Raw genomic sequence first — 26,318 nt, forward strand, 5'->3', positions numbered from 1 at the left:
GGAAGGGGGGAAAAAAAGGAAGGGGGGGAAAAAAGGAAGGGGGGAAAAAAAGGAAGGGGGGAAAAAAAGGAAGGGGGGAAAAAAAGGAAGGGGGGAAAAAAAGGAAGGGGGGAAAAAAAGGAAGGGGGGAAAAAAAGGAAGGGGGGAAAAAAAGGAAGGGGGGAAAAAAAGGAAGGGGGGAAAAAAAGGAAGGGGGGAAAAAAGGAAGGGGGGAAAAAAGGAAGGGGGGAAAAAAGGAAGGGGGGAAAAAAAGGAAGGGGGGAAAAAAAGGAAGGGGGAAAAAAAGGAAGGGGGAAAAAAAGGAAGGGGGGAAAAAAGGAAGGGGGGAAAAAAAGGAAGGGGGGGAAAAAAAGGAAGGGGGAAAAAAAGGAAGGGGGGAAAAAAGGAAGGGGGGGAAAAACACGAAGGGGGGAAAAACAGGAAGGGGGGAAAAAAGGAAGGGGGGAAAAACAGGAAGGGGGAAAAAAAGGAAGGGGGAAAAAAAGGAAGGGGGAAAAAAAGAAGTGGAAAAAAAGAAAAGGGAGAAAAGGAAGGGGAAAAAAGGAAAAGAAGGATCAAATCTTTATACAATGGTAAAAAACCAAACAAATTGTAAGCTGCTCTGCAACCTTCCTTTGCTAAAAGTTAGATACATTACACCGTTCTAGCAGCAGATTAATAAATAAGGATTAAATAAGTCTATTATACAAAGCCATACCCAATGGCAGATTTAAAACCAAGAAAGCTCTGCAGATCCTTTCAACTTCCTACACAAAATCTTTTGTTTATTAAGAATAAGACTCAGTATAAAACGAGGAAAAACAGCCAGCGCTTGGTCTCTATCTACAGAACACAAAGGAAATCCAAGGAGAAGGAAAATATTTAACAGTTTATGGCACCTTTACTGCAGAAACTTCTTTTTCTTAATGCCTTTTTTTTTTTCCTTTCAAGGTTTCCCTACAACTAAGGAGTAAAGGGCTCTTCACCTCGTAGCTTTTATTAAGCAAACTCGATATAACCAACCACACAGTGGCAAGAGACAGAACCAGCTGTTCCCAGCTGCAAAAATAAAAACACCTGTATTGATTTCCACCCTAAAAACAACATCACTTAGGTGTCAAGAAAAGAAAAACAGGAAAGTCACAGTCACTGAGCTTCCTACAGCTGCTTTTGTTCCTCCCGTGGCAAACCCACTCTGTTGTCTGTGTCGGGTTACTGTTGCTTAGTAACTATTTTCATGTCCAGCCAGGATGTAGAGGTTGCTGTGGGCAGTTGGGTGTTCTGTTGGCCTGCTCTCTAACACCACCACTCTGCAACCAAACACAAACAGAGGCCAAAACGGTTAGTGGCAAGACAGAAAGCACCTGGGGTGACTATTAAGGAGGAATAAACTTGTTGCTCACAGGTTCCTGCACACTGGAGGGATGTAGGTTCTCCCTAAATATCTTCAGTGTTTTATTCTTTACCTTATTTTCCAGCACTGAAGTAGAGGATACAAAAATCAGGGGACAAGAAGCAGCTTCTCGAACCAGATTCTGCCACTCTGAACAACAGACACATGCAGTGTGTTACAGACCTCTTCCAAACTGACAGCACTCATGACCAGCAGGATCAAGGAGTAATTGCCCCCTCTACTCAGCACTGGTGAGGGCATACTTTTGAGTACTGGGTTCAATTTTGGGCTTCTCACTCCAAGGAGGACATTCAAGTGCTGGAGCATGTCCAGAGAAGGGCAACAAAGCTGCTAAAGGGTCTGGAGAACAGGTCTGGTGAGGAGCAGCTGAGCGGGGTTGTTCAGTCTAGAGGCTGAAGGGAGACCTTCTGGCTCCCTACAACTCCCTGAAAGGAGGTCAGAGCCAGGTGGGGATTGGTCTCTTCTTCCAAGTAACAAGTGACAGGACAAGAGGAAATAGCCTCAAGTTGAGCAATGGGAGGTTTAGGTTGGCCAATTTCTTCTCCAAATGGGTTTTCAAGCCTTAGAACAGGCTCCCCAGGGAGGTGGTTGAATCTCCATCCCTGAAGCTGCTTCAAAGATACAGCAATGTGGTAGCTCTGACTCTATAAAACAAGCTATGTCCTCTGTTTCTGCTGAAAAGTTATCCCAGAGACACCACCCTCCTACCATCTGCAGCCCAAATATGTTTATACTTCCGAGATCTTGTGATAAGCAGCAGCCACGAACCTAAACAGTTCTCCCCATGCCCATGGCAGGAGGGTTGGAACCAGAGAATCTTCTAAACTAAGAGAGGGTGATTCAGAGTAGAACTAAGGAACAACATTTTTGACACTGAGGATGGTGAGACCCTGACTCAGGTTGCCCAGAGAGATGGCAGATCCCCCACCTCTGGAGTTACTCCAGGTCAGGCTGTTTTGGCCATCTGCTCTAGTTGCAGATGTCCCTGCTGACTGCAGTGGGGTTGGACTAGATAGACTTTAAAGCTCCCTTCCAACCCAAACCTGAGATTTTTCCTCTCTCTTCCCATCCTCTGTAGCTGAAAGGCACCAGCTGGATGTTTGGGGTAATGGCTGAATGTAGACCACTGAGCATTAAAAGTTGTATGGGACCCAGTTTTCCTTAACCTAGACCTCAAGGTCCAGAGGAGAGCAAAGTTAACTACCTGCCAAGAAAATTCAAAGTTCACCAGGAAAATCCAAGCCACAAGCCAGCGGCTGCTCTCTCCACTCCCTGTTGCTCATCTCCTCACACTTTCTCTCTTACACACTTGGAATCATACAATCAGCCAGGTTGGAAGAGACCTCCAAGCTCACCCAGCCCAACCTAGCACCCAGCCCTGGCCAATCAACCAGACCATGGCACTAAGTGCCTCATCCAGGCTTGGCTTCAACACCTCCAGGGACGGCGACTCCACTACCTCCCTGGGCAGCCCATTCCAGTGCCAATCATTCTCTGGCAACAACTTCCTCCTAACATCCACCCTAGACCTCCCCCAGCACAACTTCTGGTTGTGCTCACACTTTTGTGCCTGCAGTAGAAAAGTAAGGAGCTCTCAGCAATCATTTGGGGCACACATACAAGCGCTAACTAAATTTTTTGGCTCCTGCAGGTAGAAACAGACCTAGAATGATGTGTGGAGTGCTGGAAGGCAGTTCCAGCCCTAAGGAGAAAGCTGGTTTAAACCAAAGGATGAGCTTTCCTCAAGGTAGTTACCTGTCTGATCCCAGTAAGCGGAAAACCCTGGTTTCATCTGATATCTCCTGGGTAACCTGTGGGAAAAACATGGAGACTTTCAGGTCCATTCCAGCAGCCAGAACGAAATTTACTGGCCCAAGTTGAAGGAGTCTGGCTGATATTTCTGGAAAGAGAGCTGGCTGATGTGTGTGAGCTTTACCATGCAGGCAAGTCAGAGAAAACAACCAGCAAGCTGATGCTTGAAGGATGCAGTGAGAGGGACCAAAGGATCAAATGGTAAATAAAGAAAAGGAAGAAATGAAACTTGGGAGAGCCTGGGAGGTTGGTTACTTACTTCATCTGACTTAAAGCTTTTGCCCTGCATGCCATGTTTCCAGAAGGCCAGCACACTGTCTTGAAGGCACACTGCAAAGGGGAAACACAACATCAGAGAAGAACCTGGATTTCTCACCAGCAGGGACGATGGGGAAGCGTGTGGACAAAGTACGTGGCGAGACTCAGGCCACTGGCAGAGTCACAGAATTGGTTTGGTTGGAAAAAAACTCTGAGATCATTGAGTCCAACTGTCAACCTAAGACCACCAGGGCTGTCAGGAGAACCAAACTCAAGCAGAAACTGGACTGGAATGACTCTCTGGATCTGAGGCACACATGACTGTTTAAAGTGCAATTCAAACCACCCTGCTCAGACTTTTGTTTGTCAGGACACGAGAGGCATCTTTGGTTTTTCCCTCCCTGTCTTTCCCTTCTGTTCTCTGAACTGTTGTTTCCCTAATGATCCTGGAAAACACAGCAGGAAGTGTACAGAGTCACAGAATGTTAGGGGATGGAAGGGACCTCTGAAGCTCATCCAGTCCAACCCCTCTGCCAGAGCAGGATCTCCTACACCAGATCACACAGAACATGTACAGGTGAGTTTGGAATATCTCCAGAGAGGGAGACTGCACAACCCCCCTGGGCAGCCTCTTCCAGTGCTTGGTCACCCTCACAGGGAAAGAAATCCTCCTCATGTTTACATGAAGCTTCCTATGCCTCAGCTTCCACCCACTGCTCCTTGTGCTGTCCCTGGGCATCACCCAGCAGAGCCTGGCTCCAGCCTCCTGCCACTCCCCCTGCACATACTGAGAACCAGTGCCAGCCAAAACACTGTGGAAATCGTATTTGCTTCCAAATAGATAGGAGTATGAAAAACAGGAGTTGTCTCCCATTCAGGGCCAAAGAGGAGACAGTACACTACTAGCTCTGACCAATTTAATTACCTGACTGCTGAAAATGATGAGGAGCCTGATGTTCCCTCAGAAGTATTACAGGAACATGTTTTACATCATGTTTTATTTTCCTAAATCCTACTTGTTTTCCTTCACTGTCCCTTCCAGTCACACTTTGTCTCTGCTCAATACTGAACAAGTCCTAAGCAGAGAGAACAAAGGCACTCAGCAGAATCCTAAGAGCAATGTTTGTCACAACAGCTTCAGACTGATCTTCACCTACTACTCCCCTCTCCACCCTGCAATCAGAGGAGTTGTTCAATACCCTGAATTCCCAAGAGGCCACTGGTTGCTGCTTGCATTATTCAGTCTCGGTGGCAAGCAGAAGGCTTTGGAATAAATGCTTCTGCCTATGAATTCCTTCAGAGCTGAAGGAAAAGGAACTGGTCCAGCCATGTTGTGCAAGTCTCAGCAGGAGATGTTGGACAGTACAAGTGCAGCAGTTAATTAGACCTTGTCAGAATTCAGGGAAGAATCACAGTATTCATTAAAAGGATGTTCCTTCAGGATGGGTTAATGGCCACGGTGGTCTTGGGCTGATGGTTGGACTCTGCGATCTTGGAGGTCTTCTCTAACCAAAACAATTCTATGACATATCTAAATCAAAAGGCTGTATAAAATCCTGTGTCCTGCTCGACCAGTTGCTGCCAAACTACAAAATACCTACATCAGAAATCTCCTTCTAAAGGGAAGCTGCCTGAAAGACCCAGAAATGCAAGTTGTGCAGAAGTGCTAATGAAAGCAAGTTGTGCCTCTAGTGACATTGATTCCAGAAAGCAGTTTGGTTTCTGACATAGGGAATTACCAAACTTCTGTTAAGTAGCTGTGTCTGAGAGCTTATTCACAGAGTCCCAGCTTGGTGGGAGTTGGGAGTGACCTCTGGGGATCACCCAGTCTGACCTCCTGGTAAAGAGTCACCCACAGCAGGTTGCCCAGAATCATAGAATAAACCAGGTTGGAAGAGACCTCCAAGCTCATCCAGTCCAACCTAGCACCCAGCCCTGTCCAATCAACCAGACCATGGCACTAAGTGCCTCAGCCAGGCTTGGCTTCAACACCTCCAGTGATTGCAACTCCACCACCTCCCTGGGTAGCCCATTCCAATGCCAATCACGCTCTCTGGCAACAACTTCCTCCTAACATGCAGCCTAGACCTGCCCTGGCACAACCTGAGACTGTGTCCCCTTGTTCTGTGGCTGGTTGTCTGGGAGAAGATACCAACTCCCACCTGAGGGGGTTGCCCTGAGCCTCCTCTTCTCCAGGCTAAACAAGCCCAGCTCCCTCAGCCTCTCCTCATAGGGTTTGTGTTCCAGGTCTTTCATGATTCCAGTCTGGCTGATTCTATGATTCTATGATGTCCAGGTGGATTTGGAATCTCTCCAGAGAAGGAGATTCCACAACCTCTCTGGGCAGCCTGCTCCAGGGCTCAAAAGTAAAGAAGTTTAATAAGTTTTTCCCACTTAAACCTACCCTGCTCCAGCTTCAAACCATTGCCCTTCATCCTACCTCTACAAGCCCTTCTAAACAGTCCTTCTCCAGCCTTCCTGTAGTCCCTCCCCTTCAGACACCGAAATGTAGCTATAAGCTCTCCCTGGAGCCTTCTCTTCTGCTGGCTGAAGAGCCCCAATTCTTTCAGCATGCCAGTGGAGACAACACAGCTCCAAACATCCCAATGTGAAAATTCCAGTGTCAAAGCCCACTGGGTGCACTGGGCTGGTCTTGATTATTGACAACCCTTCACCACTCATCCCTCTAAGTTCTGCAGTCCTTCAGAGACAAGAAAGAAGCAAATCACTTACCCACTGACTCGATGCAGAAATCAAAGCTCAGCTCGGAGGCCAGTTTCTTGCTTGACTTCAGCTTCCCTTGTAAATTCACAATTTTCACAAATTCTCAAGGAAAAGAGGAGAAACAGAATTAAACCCCAGTGCTGGGAGGGATTACTGACAGCTTTAAGCAGGAAACAGCAGTTCTCTCCTTTGGGCACAAACCCCAGCGTGTACTGTTAGCCTAAAAAGAATCCACAGCATCCTTCTCTCAAAGCCAATAGAGAAAACCTCCTCAGAGATTCCGTGTGCTTTTGGGCTCTACTGAGAGCCTTCCTGCAAGTACCACACGGTGAACCCAACAGGCAGTTTGGAAATGTAGACAGAGCAACTCACTGCAGAGTTCTCATTGAGCTCTTAACCTCTGATTCATCAGAGCTATGCATTTATAGAATGGTTTGGGCTGGAAGGGACCTTGCCCTGGGCAGGGACCAGGCTGCTCAAGGTCTCATCCAACCTGGCCTTGGAACCCCCAGAGAGGAGGAAAGGGTTATAATTACTGTGCATCACAGAATCACAGCAATGGTGGGGGTTGGAAGTGACCTCTGAAGATCATTGAGTCCAACTCCCCTGCTAAATCAGGGTCACCCACAGCAGCTTGCCCAGGATCACAATGTCCAGATGGATTTGGAGTCACAGTATCACAGTATCGTCCCCGCAGAGAAGGAGACTCCAGAGCCTGTCTGCTCCAGGGCTCACAGGTCAAGTTTTTCCTCCTGTTCAGATGGAACCTCCTGCCTATTGCTTCTTGTCCTGTCACTGAGCACCACTGAAAAGAATCTGCCCCATCCTCCTGCCCCCCCCATTCCTTTAGATATTGATGAGCATTGTGGTCCCCTCTGAGTCTTCTCAACACTTATTCTCCATGTGTGTGCAGTGCTGATGTGCACGACGGAGCAGGAGCTCTTTGTGCTGCCAGTGCATGCAACAGCCAGACCCCCTTTTCTCCAAGGAACCTTCTGATTGGCACCTGTCTGATCCTGACCTGGGGTTTTCATGTTGAAAAGAAACAGGAGTGACACAAACACGAAGAGGGAAAGAGAAATCTTCAAAAATCAAAATGAAACCCAACTGACCCCAACTCGATCTCGTCAGAAATATTCCAGCACAAACTAGTTCTGAAGGGAGAAAAATTAACTTCTGGAGAGTTAACAATCAACAAGCATGGCAAGGCAGCCTGTGCACAAGGTGTAGCTGAGTTGCCCAACCGAGACGTGTTACTTACTGTCCAGGCAGACCAGGACAGTGTCTCTTTCCAGCTGCGTGACGTGAATGGCATCCAACTGCTGATTGCCTTGGGAAAAAGAAAACAGGATCACTTTCAGCTCCCACCACAGAACTCATCTTGGCCTCCCCTAAAACTCTCAACAGTTGCTGCAGCCTTTTCAGCTACAAGTCTTCTGAGGTTGCTGCTCCTGTCACTGGGGACCACTGAAAAGAGTCATAGAATCACAGAATCAACCAAGTTGAAAGTCCAACCTATTACCCAGCCCTATGCAATCCAATACCATGGCACTAAGTGCCTCATCCAGGCTTTGTTTGAACACCTCCAGGGGCAGTGCCTCCACCACCTCCCTGGGCAGCCCATTCCAATGGCAAATGACTCTCTCTGTGACAAACTGTCTCCCAACATCCAGCCAAGTGTCAATCTCTGGGAGGGTAGGAGAGCCCTGCAGAGGGACCTTGCCAGGCTGGATGGGTGGGCAGAGGCCAATGGGATGAGACTGAACAAGGCCAAGTGCAGGGTTCTACACTTTGGCCACAACAACCCCAAGCAGTGCTACAGGCTGGGGAGAGAGTGGCTGAGAGCAGCCAGGAAGAAAGGGACCTGGGGGTACCGGTAGATTATAGCTGAAGATGAGGCAGCAGTGTGCCCAGGTAGGCAGCAGAGACAATGGCATCCTGGCCTGCATCAGGAACAGTGTGGCCAGCAGGACAAGGGAGGATATTCTGCCCCTGTACACAGCACTGCTCAGGCCACACCTTGAGTGCTGTGTCCAGTTCTGGGTGACGAAACTGGTGAGGGGCCTGGAGCACAGCCCTGTGAGGAGAGGCTGAGGGAGCTGGGGGTGTGCAGCCTGCAGAAGAGGAGGCTCAGGGCAGACCTCATTGCTGTCTCCTATTAACCTGAAGGGAGGCTGTAGCCAGGTGAGTTTGGTCTTTTCTGCCAGGCAACCAGCAACAGAAGAAGGGGACACAGTCTCAAGCTGTGCCAGGGCAGGTCTAGACGATGTCAGGAGGGAGTTGTTGTCAGAGAGAGTGATTGGCATTGGAATGGGCTGCCCAGGGAGGTGGTGGAGTTGCTGTGCCTGGAGGTGTTCAAGCAAAGCCTGGATGAGGCACTTAGTGCCATGGTCTGGTTGATTGTCTATGGCTGGGTAATAGGTTGGAGTGGATGAGCTTGGAGGTCTCTTCCAACCTGGTTGATTCTATGATTCTCTACCTCCCCTGGCACAACTTGAGAGTCTAGGTCCATCCTCTCACCCCCTGCTCTTTAGTTACTGATTAGCACTGACAAGATCCCCTTTGGGGCTGCTCTCCTCCAGGCTCACAAGCCCCAGGTGTCTCAGCCTTTTCTCCTCACAGAGATACTCCAGGCCCTGCAGTATCTTTGTAGCCTGTGTTGGACACTCTTGAGTAGTTCCCTCTCTCTTGCACCAGGGAGCCCAGATCAAGAGTTACAGAACCACAGAATTCTTTTGGTTGGAGAAGACCTCTAAGATCCTCCAGTCCAACCTGCAACCTGAGACCACCAGAGACTTGAAACCATGTCCTCAACTGCCATGTCCACTGGTTTCTTGAACACCTCCGGGGATGGTGACTGCACCACCTCCCTAGGCAGCCCGTTCCAACACTTGACAATCTACAATACTTATTAGTCCCTTCATTTTCTTTAAGGCTGCTTGATCCTGCAATGTTCTGGCAGGAGTATGTGGGCCAAGGACAAACCCAGCAGTTCAAAGCAGCATTTAATAAGAAAGCACTACTGTTTGTTAGCAGAAAATACATTTTATGTTACAGTTCAGCACCAGCAACTCAAGGTCCTTCATGAAGAGGCATGAAAATGAGCAAAAAGAATCATTACAGGAATCTTTGCTCCTAAAAAAAAACCCTGAGAATCAATTCCTGCTCTTTTCCCATAAAGCCACATCTGGAAAGATTCTTATGCTGACATTAAACTAGATTGAACAGGGTATTTTTAACGAGGTTCTTGGTACAGCTGTTAATAAAAAAAGTATCTCCAGGAAAAGCATCTGCAAGATATCATCAAGCTTTTAAAGATAAAACACATCTTCTACTTTATTAAATAAGCAGCTGAAGAGGATGAGCCTCCCCCAAGGACTGGAGGATGGACAAGAATGTATCAATGTGAGTCGTTATGCAGAAAATAAAGGGGGAAGAGGGGTAAGATTGATCCCTGGAGAAAGAAAGCAATAACAAATGAAAGCCTATCAACAGGGTCTGCATTGCCAGTGCAGGAAACTACACAGCAAAACATTTGTGCTGGAGCATGTCCAGAGCAGGGCCACGAGGATGCTCAGAGGGCTGCAGCAGCTCTGCTGTGAGCACAGACTTAAAGAGTTGGGGCTGTGCAGTCTGGAGCAGAGGAGGCTCCCAGGTGACCTTCTTGTGGCCTTCCAGGATCTGAAGGGGACCTACAAAAAAGCTGGGGAGGGACTTTTCAGGATATCAGGGAGTAACAGGACTGGGGACAATGGAGTGAAGCTGGAGATGGGTGGGTTCAGGCTGCATGTGAGGAGGAAGTTGTTGAGCATGAGAGTGGTGAGAGGCTGGAATGGGTTGCCCAGGGAGGTGGTTGAGGCCCCATGCCTGGAGGTGTTTAAGGCCAGGCTGGCTGAGGCTGTGTGCAGCCTGCTCTAGGGTAGGGTGTCCCTGCCCATGGCAGGGGGGCTGGGACTGGCTGATCCTTCCAACCCTGACTGATTCTTTGACTCTATGTGTCTAAAAGTGAAGGTAATTTCCACTGGAGCCAGGTGCTCCCCACAAGGAAACCTGAGGATCAGCTTTGATAAGCACTAGGTAGAGAAGCTGCATCAGTCTGCCTGGCCAAAATGGCTTCCACGTGGCTTGAGGGAGGGATAGGCAGCAGTCAGAATTATTTTAGTTGGAAAAAAGCATCAGATCATCAATCCCAATCATTATCTAGCTGTGCCAAGGCTGATGCTACACCATGTACCTCAACACCACATCTCTGCAGCTTTTAAACACCTTCAGGGACAGGGATTCAAGCACCTCCCTGGGGAGCTTGTCCCAGTGTTTGAGAACCTTTTCAATGAAGAAGTTTCTGCTCATGTCCAACATAAACCTCCTCTGGTGCAACTTAAGGCTATTTCCCCTCATCATATCACCTGGGAGAAGAGACCAATACTCAACTCTCCACAACCTCCTTTCAGGCACTTGTAGAGAATGCTAAAAGTCTCTCCTCAGCCTCCTTTTCTCCAGGGTAAATAATCCCAGTTCCCTCAGCCACCAGACCTGTTCTCCAGACCCTTCACCAGTGCTGATGCCACTCTGGACATGCTCCACCATCTCAATGTCTTTGGAGTGAGGGGTCCAAATCTGAATCCAGGACTCAAAGTGCCCAGCACAGGGGGACAATCACTGCCCTGGTCCTGCTGACCACACTGCTGCTGTTCCATGCCAGGATGTTCTGTCACCTATCACCAGAAAAGAAATTGCCAGAGGGACCCAGAGCCTTACCTGCACCAATTTCTGTAAACCAGGAAGAAGCAGAGTTCAAGTTGATTGTCTCAAACTGAACTACTTGATTTGGTTCAGTACCCTTACTGATGGCTACGCAGACCATGGGGTACTCCTGCTCGGGGATCACCAGCATTTCAAACACATTCAGAGGGCTTGGCAAAGGAAAATCAAAGTGCTGGAAAAGACAGAGGATGGCATTTGTATGGCATTTCCTTTAACCTTGGAAATAAGGAGTTGAAAAGAACATGGGCAAAGTGTAAAATCACAGAACCACAGAATGTCAGGGGCTGGAAGGTGCCTACAAAGCTCATCCAGTCCAACCCCCCTGCAAGAGCAGGATCTCCTACACCAGATCACACAGGAACGTGTCCAGGCAGGTTTGGAATACCTCCAGAGAGGGAGACTCCACAACCCCCCTGGGCAGCCTCTTCCAGTGCTTGGTCACCCTCACAGGGAAAAAATTCCTCCTCAGGTTTAAATGGAACTCCGTATGGCTCAGCTTCCACCCATTGCCCCTTGTGCTGTCCCTGGGCATCACCCAGCAGAGCCTGGCTCCAGCCTCCTGCCACTCCCCCTGCACATATCGATAACCACTGCTGAGGTCACCTCTCAGCCTCCTCTTCCCCAAGCAGCACAGCCCCAGCTCCCTCAGGCTTGCCTCGTAAGATATGGAAGAGTTTCTCAGTGCTACCGGGGCCTCACGAGCTGTGGCAGAGGCAGATGCTGGTCTGTTTTTGCTAGTACTGGGCTCGATCCAACACTTGACTGACTCCAGTCACAAGATTTTTCTTAGTCAAAATGTGCCCAGCCAGATTTTTCAAGTGCTCAGAGCCCACAAACAGGACTAGACTGAGATTTATTTTCCATTACAACCTCTGGAAAGGTTACTTCAACAACTGTGTAACGATTAACAGGAAATGTCCTGCAGCAAAAGAAAAGACTTACTTTTATTAACATGAATTTCTGCATGGGCTCATACCACTGGAGCAGAACAATTCCAGACTGCAGTGCACCACACAGGTACTTGTGGCCCGTGTATGGATTTCGTACTGTATGGAAGAAACAAACAAACAAAAAGAATCTTTTTAAGTCCTGGAAGTTCAGTGCATACTTGGAACAAAATCCCTAAAGCTATCTTAAGAAATAGCATCAGTTTCACACTAGATTCATAGAATGGTTTGGGTTGGAAGGGACCTTCAAGATCATCTAGATCCAATCCACCCCTGCCACAAGCAAGGACACTTTCCACTAGACCAGGCTGGTCAAGGCCTTGTCCAACCTGAAGACCTCCAGTAAGGGAGGCATCCATGACCTCCCTGGGCAACCTGTGCCAGTGTCTCAAAGAATTCCTTCCTGATCCAGTCTAAATCTGCCCTGGCCTAAATCTGAACCCACCCTACCCCAAGCCTTCTGGCTTGCCACTCAACTATCCATGGTGATTAATACTCTGCTACATTCCAGATAGACTCAGTTTATCAGTAGTTATAATTAATCACCACTAGCATTCCTTGAGTCCCAGTAATGAGATCACATGCTGAGTGGCCAGAAAAGCTGTACCACCTCCTCCCCAGGGCTGGCTGAGCAGGGGGAGTGAAAGGTCTAGGTCAAGTTGAGATGGAAATTACAAATTCCCCAGCAGCAGAGCTGGCTCCCTGTGAGCTTTGACAGTGATAGGATAAAGGCTTTGGGGGTTGCTTTATTTAAGCTCATTTGGATGAGACCAGCCTGACTTGACAGATTCATAGAATGGTTTGGGTTGGAAGGGACCATGAAGGTCATCTAGTTCCAATCCCCCTGGCATTGGCAGGGACACCCTGCACTAGACCAGCTTGCTCAAGGCCTCATCCAACCTGGCCTTTAGGAAGAAACTTGTAATGATGCCTGCTGTAGACACTGTTATGAGCTAAAGAGGAAATTCAAGTCTGCACCCAGGTACCTTTTACCCTGACTAAGCGTTTTTTAAGAGCCTAACGGCAGAGTTTCACCCAGCACTAGGGCCAGATTCCAAAAGCACATTCACCTTGCAGAAAGCCTGTTTGAAAGTCACTAAAGCCAAAGTCAAATCCATAACTTCACAAGCTTTAGCTTCTGTGCGCTTTAGGAACTTAGAAACATAGAATGGCTTTGGTTAGAACAGAACTCTGAATCACAGAGTCCAAGCTTCAACCTAAGATCACCATGGCCATTAAACCACAGCCCAGACTTGAACAGTGGCTTTCACTCCTCCCCAGGCTGAAAGAATTTCCATTCATATTCAGCCTTTTCTTTGTCAAAACCCGATTATTCTGTGTGGACAAGGATTCCTCCTTTGGGGAGAAAAATACTCACTTCTTTGTGTGTGTGTGCAAAGAAAACTCTTCTGTGTGTGCCTGTGTGCAAAGAAAACTCCTCTGTGTGTGCCTGTGTGCAAAGAAAACTCCTCTGTGTGTGCCTGTGTGCAAAGAAATCTCCTCTGTGTGTGCCTGTGTGCAAAGAAATCTCCTCTGTGTGTGCCTGTGTGCAAAGAAATCTCCTCTGTGTGTGCCTGTGAGCAAAGAAATCTCCTCTGTGTGTGCCTGTGAGCAAAGAAATCTCCTCTGTGTGTGCCTATGTGCAAAGAAAACTTCTCTCTGTGCCTGTGTGCAAAGAAAACTCCTCTGTGTGTGCCTGTGTGCAAAGAAAACTCCTCTGTGTGCTCCTGTGTGCAAAGAAAACTCCTCTGTGTGCTCCTGTGTGCAAAGAAAACTCCTCTGTGTGCTCCTGTGTGCAAAGAAAACTCCTCTGTGTGCTCCTGTGTGCAAAGAAAACTCCTCTGTGTGCTCCTGTGTGCAAAGAAAACTCCTCTGTTTGCTCCTGTGTGCAAAGAAAACTCCTCTGTGTGCTCCTGTGTGCAAAGAAAACTTTTTTGTGTGGGAAGAGATGCTTTTTATGGAAAAAGATGTGCTTTTTTGGTCTGGAAAAAGTTTTTTCTTGTGTAAAAGACCCTGAGTTAGCCTCACTAGAAATGTGATTTAGGTCAAGCCTTCAGCTGAAGCGCCAAAGCTGAAAGGGTGTTTGTGCAGGTGCAACAATCTGGGATACCTTAAGAAGCATTACAGTTGCAGGCAAGCTGCAAGTCACAGGAACCAGTTGAGTCTGGTGGCAGCCTAGAGCCAGTGATTCCTAACTTCAACTTCACCACCAAGAGCTTTTCAGCAGCTCTCAGAGTGTGGAACCCACCAGCTGCCTGCCAGACCAGCATTTCCCTTTGGATCTTGCTCTAGGCTAAGAGCTGAGCTGAAAAACATTTTTCCCCTGAGCAGCACCGAGATGTTCAGCCCACATTCATTAGAATCATAGAATCAACCAGGTTGGAAGAGACCTCCAAGCTCACCCAGTCCAACTTGGCACCCAGCCCTGTCCAATCAACAGGACCATGGCACTAAGTGACTCATCCAGGCTTTGCTTGAACACCTTCAGGGACAGTGACTCCACCACTTCCCTGGGCAGCTCATTCCAATGCCAATCACTCTCTCTGCCAACAACTTCCTCCTAACATCCAGCCCAGACCTGCACTGGCACAATTTAGACTGTGTCCCCTTGTTCTGTTGCTGCTTGCCTGGCAGAAGAGCCCAACCCCACCTGGCTACAGCCTCCCTTCTGGGAGTTGTAGACAGCAATGAGGTCACCCCTGAACCTCTTCTTCTGCAGGCTGCACACCCCCAGCTCCCTCAGCCTCTCCTCACAGGACTGTGCTCCAGGCCTCTCACCAACTTTGTTGCCCTTCTCTGGACACCTTCCAGCACCTCATCATCTCTCTTGAATTGAGGAGCCCAGAACTGCACACAGGACTCAAGGAGCACAAGAAGGAAAGCAGCAGCCAAGCACAATGCTAAGAAGCACCACAGCCAGGCTGTTTTCTGATCAAGGGACTAAATATGAGCTTATCAAAAAGAACTGAGTTGAAGGCCTGAGAGGCCAGGGAACATACCCACCAGTTGGCTGTCTGCTACTCACCTATACAGCATTTGTGGCATCCTTTTGTATCAGGGATCTTTGTGGTTAAGGCAAACTTCCTGGAATGACAAGGATGACAAAAATAGATCAAGAAGAGATGTGGGAGGCCTTTCAACAGCACAAAGAGTATCTATGGCTACATTCACTTGTGAATGAAGGGAGGAGATTGGTACCTTGGCAATATTTTGTCAGGAAAGCGGTGGGTTTGAATATGAGCAGCTAATCCTGTCTTCTTGGCTTGTTCAAACAAAGCTATTAAATTATGTGAGTAGAGCTGGAAGGATTTCCCTGTAAGAGAGAAATGCACAACTGAGGTGGTACCCACACCTCCAGCAGACTGCTGCCTGCTTCAGAGAGATTTCTGTAGCCAAAAATTACCTTCTAGAAGCCAGGCCGCGTAGGTCAGGGGTTTCAAGTCCAGCAGTGAAGGAAAACAAAACCAAGACAGTATTAATGCATAGGGAGATGACAAAGCATTCAGTTCAAAGTTCATTTCAGCACCACTAAAGCAGCTCTGAAAGTCAGGGTTATAAAAAGGTTTTTTAGAAGGCTGTATGTCACAGGCTCGCAGGATGTTAGGGGTTGGAAGGGACCCAAGGAGACCATCGAGGCTAAACTCTGGCCAGAGCAGGACAATGCTATCTAACACAGATCACAGAGGAACACATCCAGACAGGCCTTGAAAGGCTCCAGAGAAGGAGACTCCACAACCTCTCTGGGCAGCCTGTGCCAGTGCTCTCTGACCTTCACACTCAAGAAGTTCCCTTTGTGTTGAGGCAGAATCTCTTTTGCTGCAATTTACACCCATTGCTCCTTGTCCTGTCCCAGGGAGCAGTGAGCAGAGCCTGTCCCCCTGCCTCCAGGCCAGCCCTCAGATAGTTAAAAACATTTATCAAATCTTCTCTCAGTCTTCTCTTCTCCAGACTAAACAGCCCCAGGGCCCTCACCCTCTCCTCATAAGCCATGCCCTCCAGTCCCCTCATCATCCTCCTAGCCCTCCGCTGGACCCTCTCCAGCAGATCCCTGTCCCTCTTCAACTGGAGAGCCCAAAACTGAAGGCAGTGCTCAAGATGAGGTCTCAGCAGGGCAGAGTAGAGGGGGAGAACCTCCCTTGATCTGCTGGACACACTCTTCCTAATACACCCCAGGATCCCATTAGCCTTCTTGGCCACAAGGGCACATTGCTGTGCCATGGGTAACTTGTTACTCACCAGGACCCACAGGTCCCTCTATTAATCTGCAGCACAGTTAATTGCATCAGGATATTTTCTGTACCTATCAATCACCAGAAGTGCTGTTACACAACCCCCTGCACCTTAAAAAACAGCCCTACAATTTAAACTCATTTCAATCTCATTTAATCTACACTAGCACCTAGGACTGTAGCTGGAGACAGAACAAGGGGCAATGGCCTCAGGCTGAGGCTGGGGAGGTTTAGATTGGACATTAGGAAAAAGTTTTTCAGGGAGACAGTGGTCAGGGGCTGGGATGAGCTGCCCAGGGAGGTGGTGGAGTCACTCAGCCTGGATGTGTTTAAGGGTGGTTTGGCTGTGGTGCTTAGGGAGATGGCTAAAGGTGAATCTTGTAGAGCAGGGTTATGGGTTGGACTTAGTTATCCTGAGGGGCTTTGCCAACCTGCGTATTTCTGTGGTCCTGTGTGACTGGATGATCCTAGGGCTGCCTTCCAAGCTGGCATTCTGTGTTCTACACTCTACATGCTACAATGCCTCTGTTTCCTACCTAAATGTCCTATTCTAAGACAAATGATGGAAAAAAACAACCAACCAAACCCTTTTTTCCCCACCAAAATCAACCTGCCGGATTAGTACTAAGTCACAGTCACCTCATTCTCCTTCACACTGAAACTGGTTTTGGGTTAGGGTGGATTTGTTTCCTGAATGTGGCCTATACCAGAGATGCTGCCAGACCGTGCTGGGAGTGATCAAAGCCTGCAGCTACGTTTTGATGATCACCAACATTAACTCCCTCCTAACTTTGTTCTGACACGTGAAGATCATCCTTACTCCAAGCCACCCAGCTCAGAAATCACACAGGAGGACACTGCAGATGCTCTGGGCACTTCCAGTCAAATTGCAGAAGCACCAAGATTGGATATTAGCAACAATTTCTTTGCTGCAAGAGTGGTCAGGCACTGGAACAGGCTGCCCAGGGAGGTGGTGGAGTCACCGTTCCTGGAGGTGTTCAAGAAACCTGTGGACATGGCACCTGGGGACATGGTTTAGTGGCCATGGTGGTGGCTGGACCCCATGATCTGGGAGGTCTTCTCCTACCAAAACAATTCTAGGATTCTACAACTCGATCTGGCCTCTCCAGTCCAAGAGAGACAGGAGGCTAATGGAGAGTCCAGTGAAAGCTCTGAAGGTGCTGAGGGGCCTGGAGCACCTCTGTGAGGAGGAAGGGCTGAGAGCCCTGGGGTTCTCAGCCAGGAGCAGCCTGAGAGGGGATCTGAGCAATGTTTAGCAAGAACTAAAAGGGTTGGGGGAAAAGGATGGGGCCAGACTCTTCTCAGTGGTGCTCAGGGACAGGACAAGGGCCAATGGGCAAAAACTGGAACCCAGGAGCTTCCATATGAATAGTAGGGAAAAATCCTTTGGTGTGAGGCTGCCAGAGCTCTGGAGCAGGCTGCCCAGACAGGTTGTGGAGTCTCCTTCTCTGGAGACATTGCAAACACACCTGGATATTGTGATACTGGAATACCTGCTGTGGCAGACTCTGCTCCAGGTGTCCCTTCCAAACCCCATCATGCTGGAATTCTGTAATTCTTGTTTGACAAATACCAGGGTAGAAGTGGGTAGATTCAGACTGGATGTTAGGAAGAAGTTCTTCAGCATGAGGGTGCTGAGACCCTGGAAGGGATTGCTCAGAGAGGTGGTGGAAGTCTCATCCCTGGAGGTGTGTGAAGGCAGGCTGGATGAGGCTTTGGACAGTCTGATCTCACATGAGTTGTCCCTGTCCATGGCAGGGGGTAGCACCTAGATGATCCTTGTGCTCCCTTCCAACCCTGCCTGATTCTATGATACTAAGTGCTGAGCTTTCCCAAGCTAACTAAAAAGGAGCTAAGTAAAAGAAAGTAGGGTGGGCCACTGCAGACACCTGCCTCTGCTCTACTTGCAAACCATCAGGTTCATCTCTGAAAGTCTTTCACATGAAGCCTCCCATATAAACACAGCAAAGAATGCAGAGTTTTCTGCTTCAGCACAACCAAAATTCAATGTACTGGATGATGACTTTGACTGTTTGCCTTCAGTTATGATTTTATTACTTCTCCCTCTGTTTGCACTTACCTGACAAGGACATTAAGGTGTTATTGATAACATACAGCCAGGTGCACTTGCGAGGAAATAACTGAGGAAAGAAAATGATTCCATTAATAAAAACACAAGAGGAATTTCCAGCCATGGCTTTCTATGCCTGCTCCACCTGCACCACCATTCCTGCAGGGATTAACATTGGAGAAGCTCCCAGCTCCAGCTTCTCCTTTAATTCACTCTTTTGGACCCTGCTTGGCCACCTTCTCTGTCTGAAATAATTATCATTTCTTCCCTCTTCTTCACCTGAAGCCTGCAAAATTCAATTCTTTATTTTTCAGGGATCAACACTGGAGAAGCTCCCAGCTCCAGCTTCTCCTTTAGTTCACTGTTTTGGACTCTGCATGGCCACCTTCTCTGTCTGAAATATTTATAATTTCTTCCCTCTTCTACACCTGAAACCTGCAAAATTCAACTCTTTTAGTTAGCAACATGGATCTGAAGTGGGACAAGTGGCAAGGCTGAGATAGCACAGACAGAAAGATCCAGCTTGCTCAGGAATGAGAGGCAGGGAAAGAAAGACACCATGGCTACAGACACCTACTAAACCCTACCCAAGTCAGGGCAGAGGAAAAAGGAAACATTAGGATTTCTGAGCAACTGCCATTTTCAGCATCTGCCAAGGCTTCCCCTTCCAAGAACATTCTGCTACTCCTGAGCCCACAAACACAAATTTAATAACACCCTGGATTTATGAGGTGGTTTTAGAAAGCGTTGGAGAGCCCAAGGAAAGAGAAGCAATTGTGTATTCACTTGTGATAGCAAGGCCAGCTGAACTAAACGGCTGAGAGCTTCGGTAACCGGCAGCGGAGAAGCAAGATGCCATCTAGTGGAGATAAAGTGGAGGAGAAAGGGCAGGTAGCTGTCTCCAAGACAGACGGTTCAGTAAAGAGCTCCTTGAGAAGCAGCATTACGCAAGCAGTAACCAAAATATCAGCTAGATGGGGGAAATAGGAAATTTTCCACTTCCATTTCAAGCTTTGACGCAAATCAGTTTGTTCCACAAGTCCTGATACCTCTAATCCACATCACCCCTCTACCACCAACTGCTCTTGCTTCACAACATCCCCCAGATCTATGTGCTGAATGCAGCAGAAGTCACCTGTTCCATTGTTGCTTCGTGAAGCTCATTCAAATTCAAAGTATAGATGCCTTCTTCCGTGCCAAAGATAATGTACTGGTCTAAACAAAGAGAAACAGATGATGCCAGCAGCTCACCACTGCTCTGCCATCAGGCAGGTCTCAAACACAAACCTCAAAGAGCTTTTTACCTTTAGTATCTGGATGTATCCAGGACGTGGCACAATTAATCTTCAAAGGACAACCATCAAAGACTTTGGAAAAGCAGGCTCCCATCTGAAACATCACCAAAAGTGAAACCTGAAATGAGTTTCCAATGTAAAGCACTCTCTTCTTCTGGCGTTTGGCCACTCGGCACCTATCTGGACACACCACTGCTCTGCTCTCTTGTTTCAGGCACAAACTCTAATGTCACAGACTTGCCTGTCCCCCAAAGCTCAAATGGAGCCTTCCAAATCTTTTCACAGATACATTAAAAAACACCAGGAGGGATAAGAATGATATGGACCTTTTTAAATACCTACTAGGCAAGAACAACATTGAGTGCTTAGAAAAAGGATATATGAAGGGAAAAAGAAGCTAAAAGGTTGAAGCGCTAACACCTTCTGGCATCACTATCACCTCTCCCCCTTTGAGAGAATCATTTGGGTTGGAAAAGACCTTTAAGATCATCAAGTTCAACCATTTAGCACCAAGGCTGGTGCTAAACCATGTCCCTCAGGAGCACATCTCTGTGGCTTTTAAATACTTCCAGGGAAGGGGATTCAACCACTTCCCTGCTCCAGTGTTTGAGAAGCCTTTCAGTGAAGAAAGGGTTAGTAAGCAGAGGTTGTCACTGGAAATCACAACTCAGGGATCCAGTAGTCTCCAACCCTTCACATCCAGCAGACCAAATGGCAATAGGAAGTTTTTAAGAGAAGGAAACAAATATTATGGATTGAGTACATGAAAAGGAATTGGTTACACATAGAAAATCAACCCTTCTGACACTAGAGACATGCCACAGAATCACAGAGTGGTTTGGGTTGGAAGGCATCTCACAGATCAGCTCCAATCCCCCTGCCATAGGCATTGATGCCTTCCACTAGATCAGGCTGCTCAAGGTCTCATCCAGCTTGGCCTTGAACACCTCCAGGGAGAGGGCATCCATGAGCTCCCTGGGCAACCTGTTCCAGTGTCTCACCACTCTCACAGGAAAAAATTTCTTCCTAATCTCCAGTCTAAATCTGCTCTCCTCCAGCTTCAATCCAGTCCCTCTCATACTATCACTACAAGCTCTTGTAAAAAGTTCCTCCTCAGCATTCTTGTAGCCCCTTTCAGGTACTGGAAGGCTGCTCTAAGGTCTCCCTGGAGCCTTCTCTTCTCGGGTCTGAATAGCCCCAACACTCTCAGCCTGTCTCCAGGTTCCCTTTCCTGCCATGACAGCAGGTTTCTCATAACTGCTACTGCAAATGAGATTTCTTACCAGCACCTTTGGTGTTGGTGGCAAACCATTGATTGCTGGCTTCTGTGGGAAGAAAGGGAGATCATAAGATAGCTCTCAGACACAATATGAAAGTAGCAAATGCGACAGTGAGTTCAGGCTGAGAGTTGCCATACTCACAGGAAAATCTCTTTTCTCCTTTTTACGTGGCAGCTGAGGGATTTGTCCAGACCCTTCAGCATTTTCTTCAATGAGTTTCAGCATCCCTTCCCCATTTCCTGAAAAGAAGCCCAGACAGATTTTGTAGCTCACTTGACACAGTTGTTCTGTTCTCTCTTCTCCTGTGTCTCAAAGCAGCAGAGAAACGAACTCTGAAACTTCAATCTACGCTTCTCAGGTAGCTGAATCCTTCCAAGGACAGCTAAGCCACACAGGAATAAACACTTTTCACTATCCACATCAAGAATAAAGCTGTGGCAAAGTCCCTGCAGATCAATCTCCCTGCATATTCGTTGGTTTTTACTGTCCCACAGGGAACAGGAACGGCTGATAGGGAACAGTGTTCCCAGTGTGGATGACAGCTCTAAGAACCAATGTCCACAGAATGGCTCACATTGGAAAGGGCCTCAGAGACCACTCACTCCAACCTCCACACCACGGGCAGGGATGCCTCTCAAGTAGACTTGGTTGCCAAAGGTCTCATCCAGTCTGGCCTTGAACTCTTCCACAGAGGGGGCATCCACAACCTCTCTGGGCAACTCATTCCAGAGTCTTGCCACCCTTGTGCTGAAGAACTCTTTTCTAAGAGCCAGTCTAAACCTAGTCTCCCTCAGCTTAAAACCACTCTTCCTTGTCCCGTGGCTACATACCCTTATGAAAAGTCCCTCTCCAGCCTTCCTGTGAGCTCCCTTCAGGTATTGGAAAGCAGTTAGAAAGTGCCCCCAAAGTCTTCTCCAGGCTGAACAACCCTAGCTCCCCCAGGTTGTCCTCATAGCAGAGTGCTCTAGTCCTTGGATCATCCTTGTGGCCCTGCCCTGGACTTGCTCCAACAATTTTCTGTCCTTACAATGGGGACACCAGAACTGAAGGCATTATTTGAGGTGGGGTCTCGCAAGAGCATGGTAAAGGGGCAGAATCACCTCTCTTGACCTGCTGGCCATGATTCTCCTGATACAGCCCAAGAGACTGCACCTCATGATCAGCTTGCATAGGAAGCCACCAAAATCTCCTGCAAACAGCTGCCTCTAGACCTGATTTCCTTCCACAGGACTCAGGTCACCCTTAGGAGGTGTAACACATTTACCTAAGTCACTGTATCTGGCTGTGAGCAATCCAGGGCTACTCATGCTGCTGGTCATTCCAACTGAAGAAGAATCAGTCTGAGCTCCACAAACTGGGATGCTTTGTCTCCTGTGAGCTGGTGGAGCTCTGTTCTGTGAGTTTGGGAAATGTTTTATTGTCTGGCATTTCTCATCATCTGGAAGGTTCTCCTCAGGATAACTGTTTATTCTTGGCTGCAACAAAACAAAGAAGTGGAGGTTACCTGGGAAATGGCACTGGAAGCATGAACTTCATAGAATCATAGAACAGACTGAGGTGGAAAGGACCCCAAAGCTTATCTAGTTGGAACTTTCATGCTATGGGCAGGGACATCCCTCACTATACCAGCTTGTTCAGAGCCTTGTCCCACCTGGCTTTGAACACTTCCAGGTTTGGAGCATCCATAGCCCTTCTGGGAAATCTGTTGCAAGGGCTTCAGGCAAGTTTAATTCATAGAATAGAATGAGTCATAAAATGGTTTAGGTGGGAAGAGACCTCAAAGCTCAGCCAGTTCCAACTCCCCTGCCGTAGGTAGGGACACCTTCCGCAAGAACAGGTTGCTCAAAGCCTCATCTAATCTGGCCTTGGACACCTCCAGGGAGGTTGTGGAGCGCAGAAGCACAGAAGGTGATCTTTGATCTTTGATCACCTTCTGTGCTTCTGCGCTCCACAACCTCCCTGGGCAACCTGTGCCAGTGTCTCACCACCCTCACTGCAAACAACTTCCTCCTAACATTCACTTTCAATCTCCCCTCTGCCACTTTAAACCCATTCCTTCTCATCCTGTCATTACAAGACCTTGTCAATAGTCCCTCCCATGCCTTCCTGTAGTCCCCTTCAGACACTGGAAGGCCACTCCAAGGTCTCCTGGAAGCCTTCTCTTCTCCAGGCTGAGGAGCCCCAACTCTTGTAGCCTGTCCTCACAGCAGAGCTGCTGCAGCCCTCTGAGCACCAATTCAAACCAGGTTGCTTCTACACACATTAAAAACACATCAACCTTTGAAAAAAAGAGCAATAGAACTATCCAAGAGGGATTCCATCTCAGATGGAAAATCACAGCAGCAGGCAGAATGCTGGACAAGAGGACATCCCATGCAGCAGGCTGGGAAGAATGCCTCTAAGTCACTTTGTCCAGGGTGGCCTACAAGGCTGTTATGTCCCCAGAGGCTGAGATGGTGCAGACTGCAAGTCAGCATAAAATAGGAAGGTGCCCAAAGTCTGCTAGGAAATGGTATTTAACAGAGTTTATAACCTGCTGAGAGCATCAGAGGTGCTGCTAGGCTGCCCAAGCAGGGCTTTGTGGAACAGAATCACAGATTGGTTTGGGTTGGAAGGGACCTTTAAAGGTCATCTTATCCCTGCAGTCAGCAGGGACATCTGCAACTAGAGCAGGTGGCTCAGAGCCCCGTCAGAATCATAGAATGATAGGAGTTGGAAGTGATATCTGGAGATCATTTGGTACAACCCCTCAGGATCACTTAGGGCAGGCCACACAGGCACATGTCTAGGTGGGCTTGGAATTTCTCCAGAGGAGACTTCACAACCTCTCCAGGCAGCCTGCTCCAAGGCTGCAGCACCCTCACAACAAAGAAGTTTTTCCTGATGTTGAGTTCTCGTTTGTGCCCATTGCCCTTCATCCTACCACAGAGCACCACTGAAAAGAGACTGGCCTCTTCTCCATGACCCCCACCCTTTAGCTCTTGCTGAGCATAGATCAGATCCCCTCTCAAGCTGCTCTTCTGCAGACTAAACAGCCCCAGGGCTCTCAGCCTTTCCTCATAAGAAAGATGCTCCAGTCCTTTCATCATTCCTGCAGCCCTCTGTTGGACTCTCTCCAGCATTTCACTGTCCCTCTTTAACTAGGGAGCCCAGAACTGGACCAAATACTCCAGATGTGGCCTCACCAGGGTAGAGGGGGAGGAGAACCTTCCTCAACCCTCCCTCTCCTTCACTCTTGTTAATGCCCCTCAGAAAACCATCGGCTTCTTGGCTCCAAGGGCACATTGCTAACCCATGAATAACTTACGGTCCACCAGGATTTCAAAGTCCTTCTTTAACCTGTACAACCTGACCTTGAATGTTTCCAGGGATGAGGGAATTACCACCTCTGTGGGCAAGCTGCTTGCTGCCTAAAATTCCTCAGCCCCACCACTCTCTTACCTTTGGAGGTAGCGGGGGTGGTCCAGCTCGCTTTAGTGTTGATCTACAATGAGAAGGTGCAGCATTATCTTAGTCAAACCACCAACACAAGCAGAATTACTGGAGAACACAGACTGCCAATAAGACAAACTAGATGCACAGGAAGGATGGATGGCAGCTTTTGCACTAACAGGGTTAAAACTACAGGTCCAAAAGCAAGGGTGGGAAAAGCAGGTTGTGTTAGAAGTGGGGGTTGACAAACTCCTGCGCTTTCAGAAACGCCAAGGTTACAGAACAACCTCTGCTAGTGGAATTTAGCAAAGAAATGTACATTCAGGGACTAGTCTGGTGCAGTTTGCAGCTTTCCTTCTGGATCAAATCGATTGTTTGGACACCAGAAGAGCTGCACATACTCCACCAGAGCTCTGCAGGAACACCTTCATGTCCCGTCTTTACTGGGCTTGGCTGCCGATCGATGGATTAATCAACACACAATCTGCTTTAGAGCGTTAGGCACTCTAAGACAACCTCAGGAAGGAGAGGGAGGGAAGGAAGCATTGCTCTGCAGACATTCTCCTGAGGATCAGTTAAACAGTCAAGCACGTATTAGACCTCTGAGAGCAGCCAGCCCTCCCTTTTTGGTGAGTGGCAAAGCTGCCTGCAGCGCTTTAGGGGAAGAGGTTCTGCCAGAAGGCTGCCTGCTTTAGCGAGCACCACATGGGGTCAAACGCAGCTGCACGGGGAGGAGGTGCACTCACTCTTCAACATCTTCCATCCCATCGCCAAATTTTGTAAGCAGTCCCCTAGGTGAAATGTTCATAAAATTAAGAGCTCAGCTCCGAGGTTGGCACAGGCAGCTACAGCCATTGGTATGTCACTGCTTTCATAGCAAGCATCTCCCAGCCCTTTGCCTCTCCTGCTCACTGCACTAAGCCCCTTCTTGTTTCATAGGATCACAGAATTGGTTTTGGTTAGAAAAGACCTTTGAGATCACTGAAGTCCCTCAGTACCACATCTATGTGGCTTTGAAATCCCTCCAGGGATGAGGACACCACCACTTCCCTGGGCAGCCTGTTCCAGGGCTTGACCACCCTTTCAGAGAAGAAACTGTTCACAGGCTCAGAGGATGTCAGGGGTTGGAAGGGACCCAAGGAGATCAAGTCCAACCCCCCTGCCAGAGCAGGACCATACAATCTAGCACAGATCACAGAGGAACACATCCAGAAAGGCCTTGAAAGGCTCCAGAGAAGGAGACTCCACAACTTCTCTGGGGAGCCTGTGCCAGTGCTCTGGGACCCTTACAGGAAAGAAGTTCCTCTTTGTGTTGAGCTGCAACCTCCTGTGCTGTAGCTTCCATCCATTGCTCCTTGGCCTATCCCAGGGAGCAGTGAGCAGAGCCTGTCCCCTCTCCTGATGCCCAGCCCTCAGATAGTTATAAACATGGATTAAATCCCCTCTCAGTCTTCTCTTCTCCAGACTAAGCAGCCCCAGGGCCCTCAGCCTCTCCTCATCAGGCAGTGCTCCAGTCCCCTCAGCATCCTCGTAGCCCTCCGCTGGACCTTCTCCAGCAGATCCCTGTCCCTCTTCAACTGGGGAGCCCAAAACTGAAGGCAGTATCAAGATGAGGTCTCACTAGGGCAGAGTAGAGGGGAAGGAGAACCTCCCTTGATTTGCTGGACACACTCTTCTTGTTCCTCACATCCAACTTAAGCCTCCTCTGGCACAACTTAAGGCTATTTCTGCTTGCCCCATCCCTTGACATTTCATACAGATTCACAGATTGCACTGGATTGTAAGGGACCCTCAAAAATCATCTTGTCTCATCCTCATGCAGTCAGCAGAGCCACCTCCAACTAGATCAGGCTGCCCAGGGCTGTATCAAGTTTGATCTTGAATTTCTCCAGGGATGGGACCTCAACCACACCCTGGGCAATGTGTTCCAGAATTTCACCACTCTCACAAAAACATGCAGGTTGGCAAAGCCTCTCAGCATCACCAAGGCCAACCTAGAACCATTCTGTGCTTCTGTGCTCCACAATGTCCCTGGGCAACCTGTGCCAGTCTCTCACCACCCCCACTGCTAACAACTTCTTCCTAACAGCCA

General features: G+C 48.4%; 1 protein-coding gene across 4 annotated transcripts in view; it reads right to left on the reverse strand.

The window, feature by feature from the left end:
* Positions 1 to 736: 736 nt before the first annotated feature.
* MAP4K5 (mitogen-activated protein kinase kinase kinase kinase 5) overlaps positions 737 to 26,318 on the reverse strand; it is a 116,273-nt gene continuing 90,691 nt past the window's right edge. For 3 of the 4 annotated variants that reach the window (XM_064142997.1, XM_064143006.1, XM_064143023.1), the window contains 17 exons: positions 24,973 to 25,017; positions 24,236 to 24,278; positions 22,059 to 22,269; positions 20,936 to 21,033; positions 20,798 to 20,839; positions 19,524 to 19,608; positions 19,355 to 19,434; positions 18,229 to 18,289; positions 15,097 to 15,211; positions 14,924 to 14,982; positions 11,894 to 11,997; positions 10,946 to 11,123; positions 7,449 to 7,517; positions 6,197 to 6,289; positions 3,465 to 3,535; positions 3,149 to 3,204; positions 737 to 1,289 (listed from right to left, as the gene is read on the reverse strand). In XM_064142997.1, the coding sequence (XP_063999067.1) occupies positions 1,202 to 1,289; positions 3,149 to 3,204; positions 3,465 to 3,535; positions 6,197 to 6,289; positions 7,449 to 7,517; positions 10,946 to 11,123; positions 11,894 to 11,997; positions 14,924 to 14,982; positions 15,097 to 15,211; positions 18,229 to 18,289; positions 19,355 to 19,434; positions 19,524 to 19,608; positions 20,798 to 20,839; positions 20,936 to 21,033; positions 22,059 to 22,269; positions 24,236 to 24,278; positions 24,973 to 25,017 (1,498 nt within the window). In that variant the 3' untranslated portion in view covers positions 737 to 1,201. The remainder of the gene's footprint in view (positions 1,290 to 3,148; positions 3,205 to 3,464; positions 3,536 to 6,196; positions 6,290 to 7,448; positions 7,518 to 10,945; positions 11,124 to 11,893; positions 11,998 to 14,923; positions 14,983 to 15,096; positions 15,212 to 18,228; positions 18,290 to 19,354; positions 19,435 to 19,523; positions 19,609 to 20,797; positions 20,840 to 20,935; positions 21,034 to 22,058; positions 22,270 to 24,235; positions 24,279 to 24,972; positions 25,018 to 26,318) is intronic. The other variant, XM_064143014.1, reaches the window with a different exon arrangement.

Source organism: Pogoniulus pusillus, chromosome 1 (genome assembly GCF_015220805.1).
Source record: "Pogoniulus pusillus isolate bPogPus1 chromosome 1, bPogPus1.pri, whole genome shotgun sequence".
Classification (NCBI taxonomy): Eukaryota; Metazoa; Chordata; class Aves; order Piciformes; family Lybiidae; genus Pogoniulus; species Pogoniulus pusillus.